Source organism: Monomorium pharaonis, chromosome 3 (genome assembly GCF_013373865.1).
Source record: "Monomorium pharaonis isolate MP-MQ-018 chromosome 3, ASM1337386v2, whole genome shotgun sequence".
Taxonomy (NCBI): Eukaryota; Metazoa; Arthropoda; class Insecta; order Hymenoptera; family Formicidae; genus Monomorium; species Monomorium pharaonis.
In genome coordinates, this window is record NC_050469.1 from 13,650,852 (window position 1) to 13,667,130 (window position 16,279).

The 16,279-nt window shown below is 31.7% G+C and overlaps 1 protein-coding gene across 2 annotated transcripts in view; it reads left to right on the forward strand.

Moving 5' to 3' along the window:
- Positions 1-15,327, forward strand: part of LOC105831385 (3-hydroxy-3-methylglutaryl-coenzyme A reductase) — a 35,742-nt gene extending 20,415 nt beyond the window's left edge. The window contains exons 2-9 of one of the 2 annotated variants that reach the window (XM_036284420.1): positions 6,264-6,479; positions 6,943-7,054; positions 8,309-8,390; positions 8,466-8,763; positions 10,150-10,298; positions 12,183-12,756; positions 12,836-14,076; positions 14,913-15,324. In XM_036284420.1, coding sequence (XP_036140313.1) covers positions 6,300-6,479; positions 6,943-7,054; positions 8,309-8,390; positions 8,466-8,763; positions 10,150-10,298; positions 12,183-12,756; positions 12,836-14,076; positions 14,913-15,009 — 2,733 coding nt within the window. In that variant the 5' untranslated portion in view covers positions 6,264-6,299 and the 3' untranslated portion in view covers positions 15,010-15,324. Of the gene's footprint in view, positions 1-6,263; positions 6,480-6,942; positions 7,055-8,308; positions 8,391-8,465; positions 8,764-10,149; positions 10,299-12,182; positions 12,757-12,835; positions 14,077-14,912 lie in introns of both variants that reach the window. The other variant, XM_012671468.3, reaches the window with a different exon arrangement.
- The last annotated feature ends 952 nt before the right edge of the window (positions 15,328-16,279 follow it).

The following is a 16,279-nucleotide window of genomic DNA, read 5'->3' on the forward strand; positions in this document are numbered from 1 at the left end:
TAATCTGTATATCTAACTAAATTTTTCTTTACTTTAATATAACTGATTTTTCGTGTAGCTATTGGAGAAAGATAAAGTACCATTTATTAGTAATAGTTGTCTAACTAATTACGAAATTATGCCTACATGGTCAATGGCAATAAAATTTTTGCAAAACTCGTTACAATAATAATAATTATTTCACAGTAATTCCCTTGAAAAGCTAAACAGATCAATGGTAACGTTCATTTTTTTAAACAATTTAAAAAATGGTTTTTCTTTGAAAGGGATATTCAGTGATATTTATCATTTTATTTTATCATAATTTTATCGCAACAAGTTTATACAATATTTATTATTGGACCTCATGTATAAAATAAATATCTCTAATAATAATGATGCACGTCGTGCTGAGATAAAGTTTCGAATTCGAACTCTACACTATCCTAAGTTTCTCGAAGTTTCGAAAATTTGTTCATAGAAACACTATAAACTACTTCCAATGGAATCTTCTGCAATTCTTCAAACATTGAGACCCAAAGACTTTACAAAGACTCTGCTTGTTAAAATGATACCGAGAAAAAAAGGAGAGGCATTACAAAAGAGGTGTGCCGACGTGTACATCATTCGTTGCACATTGCCGAAGAAAGTAAATTTCATTTACTTCAGGGTCACCCGGTCGCAGGAGAGAAACGTATCGCGGAAAAAGTGAGCAACACGGTGAAGCGACGCCGCGGCGGCGGTTGCATTAATGCGCCAGGAGAGAAGTGAACGTTCCTGGAACGTGAAGGAATAAAGAAAGTAGCGATTCCTCATCGTATATGGAAAGGTACTGGAAATTTCGCCTCTAAATGCGCTATGACTGACGAAAAGGGAAGAATGAAAAACAAAGAGAGAGAGAGAGAGAGAGAGAGAGAGAGAGAGAGAGAGAGAAGTAGGATGTACAGGACGTCCGAAGTATACACGCACTTTCTCTCTCCATTATAGATATCGATAATTGAAATTGAAAGAAATGTTCTTTTTTGCGATCCTGCAACACCAATAGTCCTTGAACTACAAGCTGAAACTGAAGGAAGAATTAAATTCGCTTTTTACGTGTATAATGCGATTTATTATATCTCGTATATAAATGTCTTTGATAATAAACACGTCGTTCCAAAATAAAGTTGAAAATTCAGAGTAGCCTAAATTTTTGGAGAATTTATTCATAGAGACTCCATAAGATACTTTCAATGGAATCTTGTAATTATTGGGACTTTGAAACCCAAGACTTTACAAAGACTCAGTCATAGGTCTTTTTTTTTATATCTCAGCTATTCACTTGCCGCTGAAATGGTACCTGAACCGAGAAAAAAAGGAGAAGAATTGCAAAAGAGGTGTGCCGACATATATGTCATTCGTTACACATTGCCGAAGAAACATAAGTACTTCATTTATTTTTTCACTTCCGTCAATAGTAATATTTATTGCGTTTCAAAATAATACAATGAAATGAATAATTAATGTTTAGTGAACGAGAAACCTATTTTCACGCTTTAAACTGGTTTTTACTTTAAATATCACACATATAAAGGTTTTTTTAGTTCGACGATTTAAAATTTTATTTCAAAATTTGAATTTTAACACAGGTCGTACCTGTCAACTTAGAAAAAAGACATATTTTACAGAAAATGTCGCTCTTTTTGTTAAAAAAAAACGTATTCGTTAAAAATTAATGTCTATGAGATGCCGTGAATAAGATGTCCTTCTGTATATTGTATCTTGTTTCGAAATATGTTACGAGATTACTGAATATGCAAGAATACAATGAAAAAAAAATTTTTATATGAAAATTCTTATGTATTGGTTATTACTTTTATTTATGAAATATATTTTCATAACATAACATAAAGCGTCCATTTTTCTCATTCAAAACTAAAGTAAAAAAAAGACGAATATTTTGATAACTATTGCACAGAATCTTTATAATTATATAAAGATTCTATGCAATAGTATATGGTGTAACAAGTACTGTGAATTGTACGAGTAAACGCACTCGCACATTCCCGTACGAGTGAGCAATAGTCGATCCACACATGTTACACACAATATTTTTTATTACCTGTGCGTTTGTGCACAGTAGGAAGGGGGGTTTCTGAGTGAGTGTGAATTGACAGGTAAGAAAAGGGTTTCGGTGCAAAAATAGCGACAAATTTTGTTTTATTGTACCGAATGGGAAGCTTATTTTTAGGCTTTAAAAACGTTACTTATTTTTCGTAGTGCAATATTATAACACATAAAAGTTGGAAACAATTCGACAAGCGGAAAAAACATGCTCGTTTCTCTAAAAGTTATAATAATGAGATTATAATAAGATATGTGAAATTATAATAAGATTTTTATTTGAGCAGAATCACAACTATATTATACGATAATTACACAAACATAACAATAAAAAATATTTATTATTTTACTATTATTATTTATCTTATCTGTATTCGTGACTTAAAAGAATGATGATAAGATAAACAATGATATGCTCTTTTATTTCATCTATATAAATATAATTTTTAAGCGAAACGTGTTAAATTTTTCTAGATTGAAAATCAAACCATTATCGAGTTGTTAGATATACATTACATCAAAACACCAAAATTACATTGGAAATATTTTATATTAATTGATTATATTCATCTTAATATATGTAAATTATTATTTAAGAGTCAAGCTGCAAATTTTAACTTGAGCCTCGCTTTTTATCTGCAATCTATTATTTAGATCTACATATTATATATTTTTTGCATATTAATTTGTATTTGCAATCAATGAAGTTGATTGTAATTATTATTATTGTTATATACTTATTTATAAGAAGAAAAAATGTAAAAAAAATATAAACAGCAATATATAAATTAGTTTTGCTAAAAATTCCGTAAATTTTATAAATATAAAGAAATATTTAAAATCTTTCACGAAAGATATTTATAAGTTACTACTGCTCATTAAGATATTAATCCTTTTTTTAAATGTGTTTTTTAAGTATATTAAAAAACGGCTTTTAAGGAAACATTATATGATCAGGATAAATTCAAAGCTCTCATGTTTACCAAGTTTCAAGTTTAAAGGAATAAAAATTTTAAGATAATCGATATACTCGCCCACATAATTAACGATGCATGTTTTACTCAGTACTCGAACAAACCTGAATTGCCTGTTTAATAAGCGTACAACACATGTTCCAGTCCTTTCCATGGTCAACCAAGTTATTATTCATTCCAAACATATCTATCGGCAATATTATTATTTTATAAGCAAATAGTAATGTTGCCGATAGATGTGTTTAAAATATTAGAAAAAATTTATAATTTATAATTATTAATTTATAAATTATAAATATTATATATAAATAATTGTTTATAGAAAACTTGGCCGTGTTAGGGAATTTGGAAAGATATGAACATTTTGCGTTTATTGTTTGCATTTTGATGTCCTTCCACAAGCTCTTTACATAAGCCCAATTTTGTAACATCTTATTATGAATTGTGCATGGTAAGTTCATAGAAGCGTAGAAGTCCGTATATATATCTGTGTTAATATATCAAAACCTAAAACGACAAACTGTTGTAAACATTTTTTTATTTTCAGCCATATTATTCCCGGATAATTAATATATGTTAGAGAAAAAAGTTGCATTGTTATGCAAACATAATTAATCTGTATGTTTTATGTTGAAGAACTAATGAAATTTTAATTACTACTCGTGTAAATGCGATATCCGTTTTCACAATGTTGCTTGAACCTAGATTGCAGCTAAGAACAAAAAATCTGTGATAGTTGTTACGACTAAGATGAGGGCAACGATCAGTCGGGTGTAGAAATACTACGCGAGGACTTCTCAACACTTGGAAAGTCACCGACCTTGACAGACATTTCGAGTCACGCCGGTGAATTAGTGCTCTTTCTCCGTAGTCAATAACCTGTAGCATGTACTAATTATGCAAAAAATCTCGACTATCCGGACAGGTGGTATACAGGACGCCCTAGAACTTGTATAGTATAATTAAAAGTTCATCCTGTGGAGTATGCATTCCTTTATCCGATACATTTGAAGAATTTGCTGATTTGACGTTTCGAATGTGTGGAACAACATTTACGGAAGCGCTCCATTCGATTTTTCTCTCAACGATTTTGATAGCTAGTGATCGATTAGAAAGCGACCCGGGTCGCTCGAAATATTCAGAAACACGATGTAAAAACTCACTGTATCAGCAGAGTTTGATACTACGTGTCGATCGAGGTATCCAACCTCCAGAGTCGGCTAGTAACTAGCTAGAAAGCTAAAAATTAAATAATTAAGTTAAAAAGTTAATAAGTTAATAACTTTTTAAAGGTTAAAAAATTAATCTAGTCAATTTTTAACTTTGACTACTTGTTTTTAAAATATGTAAATTTATTAACTTTTTCCCCCCCAAGTTAAAAGTGTACCTGTGTAAAAAAAAATTATACAAAATGGTTGAAAGGAATATTAACTTGTTTAACCTTACCCAACTCACAAGAATTCATTTAACAAACTAATCTGATGGAACAAGCTGCATTCTCAGCATTCCAGAAGGAAATTTCTGCATACTCGAATTATTTTAATGTCTCCCATATATTAAGAACTCAGAATTTATCTCGTCTATTTTTACATCATTTCATCAATATTACTAATACTTGCTAAGAAATTTTATGCACAAGACTAAAAAACTATGATATGGAGAAAAACTATTTTAAGTTTTTATCAGGAAAAGATTGTAAATAATAGTGATCAAAAAATATATATTTTTACTTTTCCACACAAAACACATACAAAATATTTACATACAAATTGCTGGTTCTGTGTGAGTATTTTGTGTGGAAGAGTAAGTGGATGATGAAAATAAGTATGTGTTATCCCAATAGTTCTAAGAATATACTTTAAGAGCTACATAGTAGCTCTCCTTCCTTAAACACACACACACACACACACACACACACACACACACACACACACACACTTACGAATCAATTTGTCGATGTTATCAGGATATATATAGTGCAGTGTATTATAATCTACGTAAAATGATTACTCTTTATCTAAAAGGAGAGTACAACAATTTAATTAAGTAGTTATTTCGTAATACATAAATATTGGAGGGTTAATAAGGAATGGCAAAACATACAAGTGCTTAACTCTTGCATTTTTGTTTAGCTTCTTGATTATTTTTATTCATGATTGATCATGTCTTACTTTTCTTTATATAAAAATGCAAAGAATTTTAAAAAAGAATTTTTTTAATATAAAAAAATAAAAAAATATAAAAAATATTATATGTATAACATTTTAAATTTTTTGTAGTAGTCTATAGCAGTATAAAGGTTTTATTGTTACAGTTTATTTATCTTAAGCATAGTAAATAATGCTTGATAAATTAAGTTTTAGATAGATGCGGCAGATACCGGAGTTACCCTGTATGGTATGCGCGTAAAATCAACTACAACATAAAAAAAGAAACAATTTTGAATTGTGTGAGCAAAGTAGCAAAGAATTTGGTGATTATATAACAATTATATAAGTTAATTGACCAAAAGCCATTAGACGTGCGAAATGTTGACACTTGAAAAATGACGCAATGGTCACTTTCCCCAAAGTGACCTGAGTATCGTCTCGTTGTGCCGTATGCAAATCATGGGCACGGACATACTACTACACATGTATCATTTCACTCTCGAAAGAAACCGACCTACTCTCACGGTCTACCGGTATTTCTGGAGAAAATTTAACAAGAATTGATTTAGTTTTAATTGGAATTTCTCCGGTTTCGATGAGCCTCTTAAAAAAAAAAGAAATAAAAGATATTTAAAAGCGCGAAAAACTATTTTGTTGAAGCACCTAAAAATTTAGATCTGAAAATAATTTTATTAGATATTAAAACAGTTGTAAAGGCTTCAAGTAGATTGTAAAAGCAATGTTGTATCAAGTTTTGACATTCCGTTAACTAAATTTGAGCATCCTATATAATTATTTTGATAGTCTAATAAAATTATTTTTCCAGCTGTAGCTAGTTAGAGATTTGTAAATATTTTAGCAAAGTCTTTGATTCCATACATGTAAAAAAAAAACCGTCACGAAGATGTATGGAATTGCCCCAAATTGCGATAGAAAAGAATTGGCTTTTTCTAAGAAAAAATCGGTTTTACTGATTGAAGAAGTACGTTATAAATCTTTTAATTGTCCGTCTTTCTTTCGTCACGTTATTGAGAAACGCATGATCAATATGTTGTAGATTTTGTGCAGTATTTCTTCGTAAGGACCATTAATAATGCTGTCGTACGTATTTGAGAAATATGGCCGGTTCTGCGCCGACCATCCCTGGGAGGTGATCGTGACAATCTTCACTTTAACAGCGTGTATGCTTAACATGGAGATCGGAAGTGGACAGGCACGCGAAGAGGACTTGCCCGATGCCGCGTATTGTCGTCACAGCAGATGCGATACTATGGTAAGTAGATCGTCAAACTCTACGTTTTATTCGTATATATATATATATATATATATATATATATATATATATATATATATTTTTTTTTTTTTTTTTTTTTTAGAATGTCAACTTCTCTCTTTAAAGTGATTTTTACGATATTTTATATAAATGTTATATCAGATTTCTCAGATTATTTATATTATAACTGTTGTGTTTGAAATTTTTATGTATGTTATTTTTTTTCCTTACTTTGCTTCACATTTATTCTAATAGAAAAAAGTGCGCAATACATTGTTCGATAGTGACTGATATTAGACGATATGGACATAATGACGATAGTACGCTACTTAGCGAGGTTATTTACTTATCACTAGTTTCGCAACTTGCAAAAAAATTTACATGCGCCTTTATTGGTCTTTTATCTATACTTCCCTATTTATTCTAGAAAATTTCTAACATGTATGCGTCTATTGCTCGACAGGACCTAAAAGTGGCTGATATTATAATGATGACGATAATACGCTGCTTGGCCGTATTATTTACTTATCATCAGTTTCGCAATTTGCAAAAAATGGGATCAAAATATATTTTAGGTAAGTAACTTAAAACTATATGTAAAATAATTTTTATTTTTTAGATACAATATATTCTCAGGGTTGAATAATATTTTTTAAACTTACCTAGGAAAAAATGTTTTATATAAAAACATATAAATATATTAAAATATGTCTATATATGTTTATATTAGTTTTTCTCTTTTGTAAAATTTGTTTGATATAAAAAAATAATAGTTATACTTAAAAGATAGAAACTAATTAAAAAAAGAATTTTTGCATTGCTTCTTTTAAAAAAACCAAGTATGAAAATTTTTCATATCATATATATTTCGGAATATATATGATTATATATGGACAATTTTTTATATTTAGCTTTTTTAAAAGAAGGAATGCGAAAATTATTTTTTAAATTAATTTTTATCTTTTCAGTATGACTATTATTTTTTATATGAAACAAATTTTACAAAAGAAAAGAAACTATTATAAACATATATAGACATATTTTATATATATTTATATATGTTTTTATATAAAACATTTTTTCCCGGGTACTTAAGTTAAAGTTATTAATTTATAAAATTAATTTAGTTACGTTAAAAATTACGTTAAGATTAAATTAATTTAAAAGGCTCGATTAAACAGCTCGCTTATAAGCGCAGCAATTTTAAACATATCGGTATCGCGAGAGCCGGGCAACGATGCAGCTTGTTTCAATTTTACATCACTTCGTGTAAAAGTAAAATCTTTTTTTCTTTTCGTGATTACTACAGTACACGCCGGTGCGTCGACGACAGAATCACACGGAGAAAGATGCGTAATAATTATGCGTGTCAGAACCATTCATAAAACCGGATCCTCCAGAGCGGCGCGTGAAAGCCCACGATGGCGAACAGTGAAAGTCTCGTGGAAAGTGATAGCGTTTCGTATGGAGCGTGATGCTCGATTACTGAATTCGGTTTCTGAATTTGTATGCCACTTAACGTTATGCGCGGCGGTAAACGCTGGTTTATTTAATTCTCGCAATGAGATCACGCCAGCGTAAAACGCAAGACCTGCCAATGGCATTGAGCGTAGCAGTGATTGATGTCGGCGGGAGATCAAAAGAGATATATTATTATACCTTGGTACATTCCGACATACATAAGAATGCTTCCGTTCACTTGCGAAACGAACGAAACACGACCTGCTCGTCACGCATATTTCACACTGAACTCATGATTCGCGATTTAACGTACATAACAATTTAACTTTGGTTATCATATACTCATAGATGTATCACACATGTTCCAGGTATCGCCGGCTTGTTTTCCGTATTTTCTAGCGTGGTGTTCACATCCAGCGTCGTAAATTTCGGCCGCAGCACGGACTTGAAGTAAGTAATGCTGTTACGTCGCTTTATATAAGCACTTTTCCGCACGATTATAACGAAACGAATTTGCTCTTTCAGGGACGCCTTATTCTTTTTTTTACTTCTCATTGACCTGTCAAAGGCTGCAACGTTAGCACAATACGCTCTGAGTTCACGAAATCAAGAAGAAATTAAGGCGAACATCGCACGCGGTATGTCTTTGCTGGGACCTGCCATTACTCTGGACACTCTTGTGGAGACTCTCCTGATTAGCATAGGATCCTTATCGGGCATCAGAAGGCTGGAGATTCTCTGTACCTTTGCATGTCTCAGCGTAATCGTCAACTACGTTGTCTTCATGACATTCTATCCGGCCTGTTTGTCGCTTATACTCGAGGTACATTTTACTTTGACTCTCTCATTGAAAAATGACTCCTTTCCCGTACTTTTACAACTCTCTTCCAAATTGTTTCTAATACGCACTTATTCTATTTCAAAACGCAGAAAGCGTATCGCAGCGAAATTAAAAGGCACAGATTTGAAAGAACATTCTGCTATTACCAGAAAAATTCGATCAAATATATTACTGTGATAAAAAAAATAAGGTAAATTTTTTATTTGAACTTTGCGGATACTATAAAATCATGAAATTATTTTTTTTGTGGGTTGGTAGTACTGTTTTTGACATCTATGCAAAGTTTCATGTCAATATATTCAATTGCTGCAGAGCTACACGTGTTTTTGTAAACATACAAAAATGAGTTTTTCGATTTTTACTATGTCTGATTTTGTTGAGCAAAGAATTTGCATTAAATTTTGCGGAATGAATATTCTGCCGCGGAAACGATGAGGATGTTGCAGAAGGCCTTTGATGATAAGGTTATGTCGCAAAAAAAAATGTTTACAAGTGGTACAAAGACGTGAAGGAAGGCCGAGAACGAGTTCAAGACGAATAGCACTCTGGACAAAATTGAGTGTTTTTGGAATCAATCAACATTTGACGTGTTTGGGGCACAAAACATCTTTTAAAATTGTTTGAGTTAATTCAAATGAAATGCCCGCAGCATCAGCAAGGTCTCTAATTGTCAATCGACGATTTTCGAGCACCAAATCTTTGATTTCTTAGACGTGGCTTTCATCGGTAGATGGTCGTCCGGGGCGCTGTTCGTCTTGAACTCGTTCTCGGCCTTCTTTCAAATCTTTGTACCATTTGTAAACATTTTTTTGCGACATAGCCTTATCATCAAAAGCCTTCTGCAACATCTTCAACGTATCCGCGGCAGAATATTCATTCCGCAAACAAAATTTAATGCAAATTCTTTGCTCAACAAAATCAAACATAGTAAAAATCGAAAAACTCACTTTTGTATGTTTACAAAAACACGTGTATCTCTGCAGCAATTGAATATATTGGCATGAAACTCTGCATAGATGTCAAAGACAATACTACCAACCCACAAAAAAAATAATTTCATGATTTTATAGTATCCGCGAAGTTCAAATAAAAAATTTATCTTATTTTTTTATCACAGTAGTATCAAATGTACTATGCCGTTATATAAATGCCAAATATATATAATTAAACGTATAATTTTTTTATATTTAAGAATAAACATCAAGTTTGTCAATGTCTTGAACATATTGTTTTAAGATTAAAAAATCAAAAAAATTAGGAAAAAAGAATTTAATTATCCAATACGTATTATGCACCCGATAAAAGTTATTATGTCATAATATGTTTGTATGTGCATTTACCGGTATAAAGGACACTATTGTATTATAGCTTTCTCGTGGAAATAAAAATATGGCCCAGTTGAGCGCGGACAAGATATTTCTAATACAATTAAATGAGGAGGATCAAAAACCGAATCCAGTGGTGAAACGAGTCAAGATGATCATGATCGCCGGTCTGTTTGTAGTACATGCTAACAGGTATATATTTTTATATATTTATATTTGACTTTTGTGATGCTACAATAAAAAAAGATCTTTTCACTCTTTGATACAAGTTGTAAAATTTAAACCGGTTATGTACAACAATGTGTATGTATGCACGCACACACACACACACACACACACAAAATTGTACATAGCCGCTTTTAAATTATATATATAAAATATATCGTATATATACAACGGAGCAGGAAACCGTGGCCGAAGAAGCTATTGTGTCTGACCTCCATTACTTTTTTTTATGTTTGCGTTGCCTTTGTTAAACAATTTGTGACGCCTAATTTCGACGTCAGGTCAGGTCTGTTAGATATTAGCATTTCGATACAGACTTCTATTCAATGAAGTATCCATATTCAATGAAGCTTTCCGTAGGAAGAAAGATCTTATCGCACCAGAAGTTTGGGTGTTTTCAAAGAGTTGTTCGCGGTAAGACGAAACTCGCAACGCAAACGGAAAAATAATCTTTTTTTTTGTAATTGTCTTGAATATTTACGAAGATAAGAATTGAATGACGCTATAGAATACTTAATATGTTTTTAGAAAACATTGTTTTATGACCGTATTTTGTTGTTTTTTGATTGAATTGCAAATATAAAAAATTAAAGATAAAGTATTAAAAAAGTATTAAAAAATGTTATACTAAAATTAATTTGAGTGTATTTGTTTTTTCATGGTCTTTATTTTCGACAAAAAATAAATGAACTTTTTGAAAAATTAGATGTGTAAAATTATAGTTCTCTTTATTAACTGTCAAATAATAAAACGTATTAATTCAATACATCAGTAACGCATGCCATTATAATTCTTTTTTTACGCAACATTATATTTATTCGAAACGAAAAAATTTTAAACATATTTTCAATATTTAAGATATCTTCTAATCAAAAGAATTATGCTTTCATGTGAGAAATTTGTATGAATGGTAAAGTGTATTTTAATATTGCATGAGAACGTTAATAATAACGTCCATACAAAAGATCGACTGTCGTCTATACAAAGTAAAATGAGAGTTTAAAAATAAGTGACATGACAGTGTGGTGGTACAGAGTACTTTGAGTGTTTCTCCCCATTTGTGACAGTTATTCTGGATTACGTTTTAGTTCGCGAAAAAGTGTTGTTGCGTTCACTTCGCGTTTAATTTGCGTTCACTTTCTATCCAACTTTTATGTTGTATTGTTAAAAGTAATAAGAATATAATGAAAAACTTATTTTTATAATTACATACATTACGATATGTGTATATATACATACTCAGTAAGCAAAAAATCATTGCTGCAACATTATTATAATGTTATTCACTAACATAGTAACGTTTCCAAGTATGTAGTTTTTAGCGTTGTATACAACATCATTATGACATAACATTTAATAACATTTGAAAAACATTTAATAAATGTTTTAAAAATATTTTAATAATATTAGGACAGCAATATTATTAAGTAATATTTTTAAAATAATTATGAAACATTAAATTACAATGTTTAGAAAATTTATCTAAAATCAACATTTTACAAATGTTGATTAATGTTTCTTGCTTACTGGGTATATATATTACTATGACATTAAACGCGGACCAAGGAAGATATAAGAATTTTTACAATATTTTTTAACAAATTTAATATTTATAATATTTATATTTATTACTTATTATTTATAGTTTAATTTTTTGAATTTGTTAATTCTTATGATTTGTGATTATTATCATATTATACATAGTAATTTTTTATGTAAACTTTTTTCTATACACACACACCCACACACACATAATTTTATTTTATAATAAATTTGCTTTATAATTATTTAAATTAGATCATTTTTTAATTAGATTTATTTATATTAAAATTTATATTATGTTTGTTGCAGCCGTTGGCCCTTTAAGAGTGGGGAAGGCGAGTATATGGCGAAAACAGTAACAACATCTATAAGTTCGGACGCGATAAATGGTTCTGATCACACCGAGAACTCCGAATTGAAAGAGCATCTGATGTTTTGGCCATCGATCAGCCCGGGTAGTATTGTACTATTGATAGTGATGTTAGCTCTAACGGTAAACCATATCTTCTTCGAGAATTACAAAAAAGAAGAAAAGGAAGAAGAGGAAGAGGAACAACAGGAACAGAAGGAGGAGACGACAGTAGAGAAGAAAGTGGAGCTCCTCGATGGTTCGGACAATCTGGATGATATGGATACCACTATGAACACGTTGCGAGAACGTTTTGGTGAAACATTATCGACAGTCCGAGAGCCGGTCTTTCCTCTGTCTGGTGTGGGTGGTGAATGGGATGATGAGGTCGAAGTGGAGTATTCCGATAAGGAGGTGCAGACTGATGTAATATTTAGCCATGATCTGAGCAATTCTGGCGAGGTTGACTTATCGTCGAAAATCTCTGAAGCTCCTAGAAGCATAGAAGACTGTCTTGAGATATATAAGTCAGAGGTAAGAAAAAATAATAAGGCAATATAATATACTTTGTAATGCAATATAATCAATACATATATATTATTTTACATGTAAGCTTGGAGCCAGTGCCTTGACGAATGAGGAAGTGATACAATTGGTGAATAACAAAGATATACCTGCGTACCAATTGGAAAAGGCGGTGGGCAATATGGAACGCGGTGTCGATATTAGACGTCTTGTCGTGGGTACTACCGGCAAGTTCATCGAGAAGATAATAGATTTGCCATATAGAAACTATGATTACAGTAAGGTGCTTGGCGCTTGCTGTGAGAATGTGATTGGTTACGTGCCGGTACCGGTTGGCATCGTTGGACCGTTGTTAATCGATGGGCAGCTATATCACGTACCAATGGCGACAACGGAGGGCTGCCTAGTGGCGTCTACCAATCGCGGTAGTCGTGCACTTCTAAAATGTGGCGTAACCACCCGCGTAACAGCTGACGGAATGACCCGAGCACCCGTAGTGCAATTCCCGAACATTATGCGTGCATATGAAGCGATGTTATGGATAGAACAACCGCAGAACTTTCAAGAGTTGAAGAATAGCTTTGATCAGACCAGTCGCTTTGCTCGTTTGAAAAAGATTCATCCGCGCATAGCCGGCCGTGATCTGCATCTTCGCTTTGTCGCTACGACTGGTGACGCCATGGGCATGAATATGCTGTCGAAAGGGACAGAGAGATCTCTACAGACGCTGCAAACTCACTTTCCGGATATGGAGATAATCTCCCTCAGCGGGAATCTCTGCACCGACAAAAAACCTGCGGCCGTCAACTGGATTGAAGGGAGAGGTAAAAGCGTGGTGTGCGAGGCAATCGTGCCTGCCGATGTTGTGACACGCGTGTTGAAGACCTCAGTACATGAACTCGTCAATCTTAATAACAAAAAGAATTTAACTGGTTCAGCTTTGGCGGGCAGCATAGGCGGCTTCAATGCTCATGCCGCTAATATCGTAACCGCGATTTTTATTGCCACTGGACAAGATCCAGCGCAAAACATTAGCAGTAGCAATTGTTTAACGCTGATGGAACCGTGGGGCGTGGACGGCAAAGATCTGCGTGTGACTTGCACGATGCCCAGCATAGAAGTCGGCACAGTGGGCGGTGGTACCGTTCTGCCGGCACAAGGAGCGTGTCTGGCGATGCTGGGGATCAAAGGTGCGCATCCTACGGAACCAGGCGAGAATGCTAAAAAGCTCGCCCAAATTGTTTGCGCCACTGTACTTGCTGCAGAACTATCTTTAATGGCCGCTTTAGCTTCTGGGGACCTGGTCAAGAGTCATTTGAGGCATAACAGGTACATAACTTATGAGTGTCTTATTCAGCATTCTTTTCAGTTATTTTTATAGTTTTGAAAGTTTGGAAAAAACCAGTTTTCTTTTATTTTTTTAATGGATTTTTTCGATTTCTTTCCCAAAGGTACAAAAATGTATTTGGAAAAAATTGACATATGTTCGTAAAATCTTCCACATTTGCTCCACATTTATTCTAAATAATTAGGAAATGGTTCATACATATAAAAAGTTTAAAGTTAGTCTTATAAAGTTTTTGTTCTTAAAGTATTTAGGCCTGTTCTTTGTCGCTGGACTGTTGCACTGGTGCAATAAATTAGAATGAGAAGAAATGTATTTGTTTTATTCTAACTTATTGCAGCGATAAAGAACAGGGGGTCTATTACGGTTCTTGGGTGAGTTCACTCACTTTTCACATTTTCAGCACTGCCTCCACTGATTGGTGTATACTTTTAGAACTAACGATATACATCACTGTTGCTCACTTTTCACATTTTCACAGTGAGTGAGCTCACCCAAGAACTGTAATAGACCCCCAGGCCTCTTAAATTTAAGTATAATATAAAGGGGAACATAAAACAAACTCCACAGTAATAAATAAAAATATAATTAATATATTTATTAAATAAAATAAAATATACATTTTTTTTAATTATTTGTGAACTTATACATAATTTAAACAAACCTAGAATAGTATTAACATTAGAAAAGTACGAGTAACATTTTAGGGGATTAAAAATAATTTGGCAATAAAAAAACTCAAATTGTGAATAACTAGAAATTAACAGATAATTATTTGATTGTAAGTAACAAATTTGTATGATTTTTTTTCTGTTTGCAGATCGTCTATCCTAGTTAGTAACCCGGTGCCTACAACTATGAATAGCAGTACTAACAGTGGCCACAAACTGACTGTGCCAAATGTTTTGCAGTTTTAAAAATCTTTATGCAGCTGTGTAAAATTTTTAGTACGTGTGTGGCGAATGAATATTTTCATAATTTCTGTACAAAGCGGGCTGTTGTTATGTTTATTATTTTGCACCTGTTTTATTAGCGTTCCAAAGACACAATCATATATGCACGTTTCTACTGTATGTAGAATGAGATGAGGTCAAACTCTATATATGTATATGTATATTATGTATATATGTACATGAAAAAAGTATATCGCAGAATTGTTTTGACGGAAATGATCGACTGTCTCTCCCTATGGTGCTGTAATGTTAATAATAAACTTTTTAATTGTTCCGAAATGTTTATTGTATTAATCAGAATTTAATTTATCCACGAATTAAACATCTAATTTAAAAATCATAGTAAAAACAAATTATAGTAAAAAAATAAAAATGCAACTTTTACCTTTACTATTTATACATTAGAATGTTTAACTGTAATATGTAATTGTAATTTATATATTATATTATAATGTACCATTAATAATGTACTCGTGGAGCAAAACTAGATTTTTCTAATAACCTTCGAAAAATTAATACAACAGCGATAACACAATTTTAATTGACTACAATCTTAATAAGAATTATTTCTTTAATAAAAAAAATTGACAATAATTAGTTTACGTAGATATTTTCAATGTAATTGTTTCGCATTACATATTTATTTTTTTCTCGGTTCTCTGTAGCAAATATATAATTATTTACTGTAATATTATTTACGTTTACTTACTGTAATATTATATCAAAAAAGTAAAAACAAATTTTTCACAAAAGAATTGAAGTTTATTTCAACCTCTGTACCTCTATGATATCAATTGTTACTTAAGTAGCGTCTTTAGAATTAAATGAAAAAGAATATCGTTCCCATTTTAGACGAGGAAAATAATTACTCTAAAATTACAGTAAAATTGTTACATCAATGTAACTAGAAGAAATATCGAAATAGTTTCCATATTTCATAATTGTAAATATTTATAATATATATTTTTGTAAAGTAAATGTAAATAATACAAAGCTTAATTTTAAAAATACATTTATATAAAGATTTATAAAAATAAACAGTAAGAGAAAAGTATTATAATTGATCATATACTTTATTTTAAAATCTGATTTGGTGAAACAATATATATAAAAGTACATAAAATTACCCCAGCGAGAAACGATAATGAATTCGACATCAATTCGATGTCGAATCGACATCGAAATAATTTGTCGATTCGATGTACTATTTCTCACTGGGTACATTGATTAACAG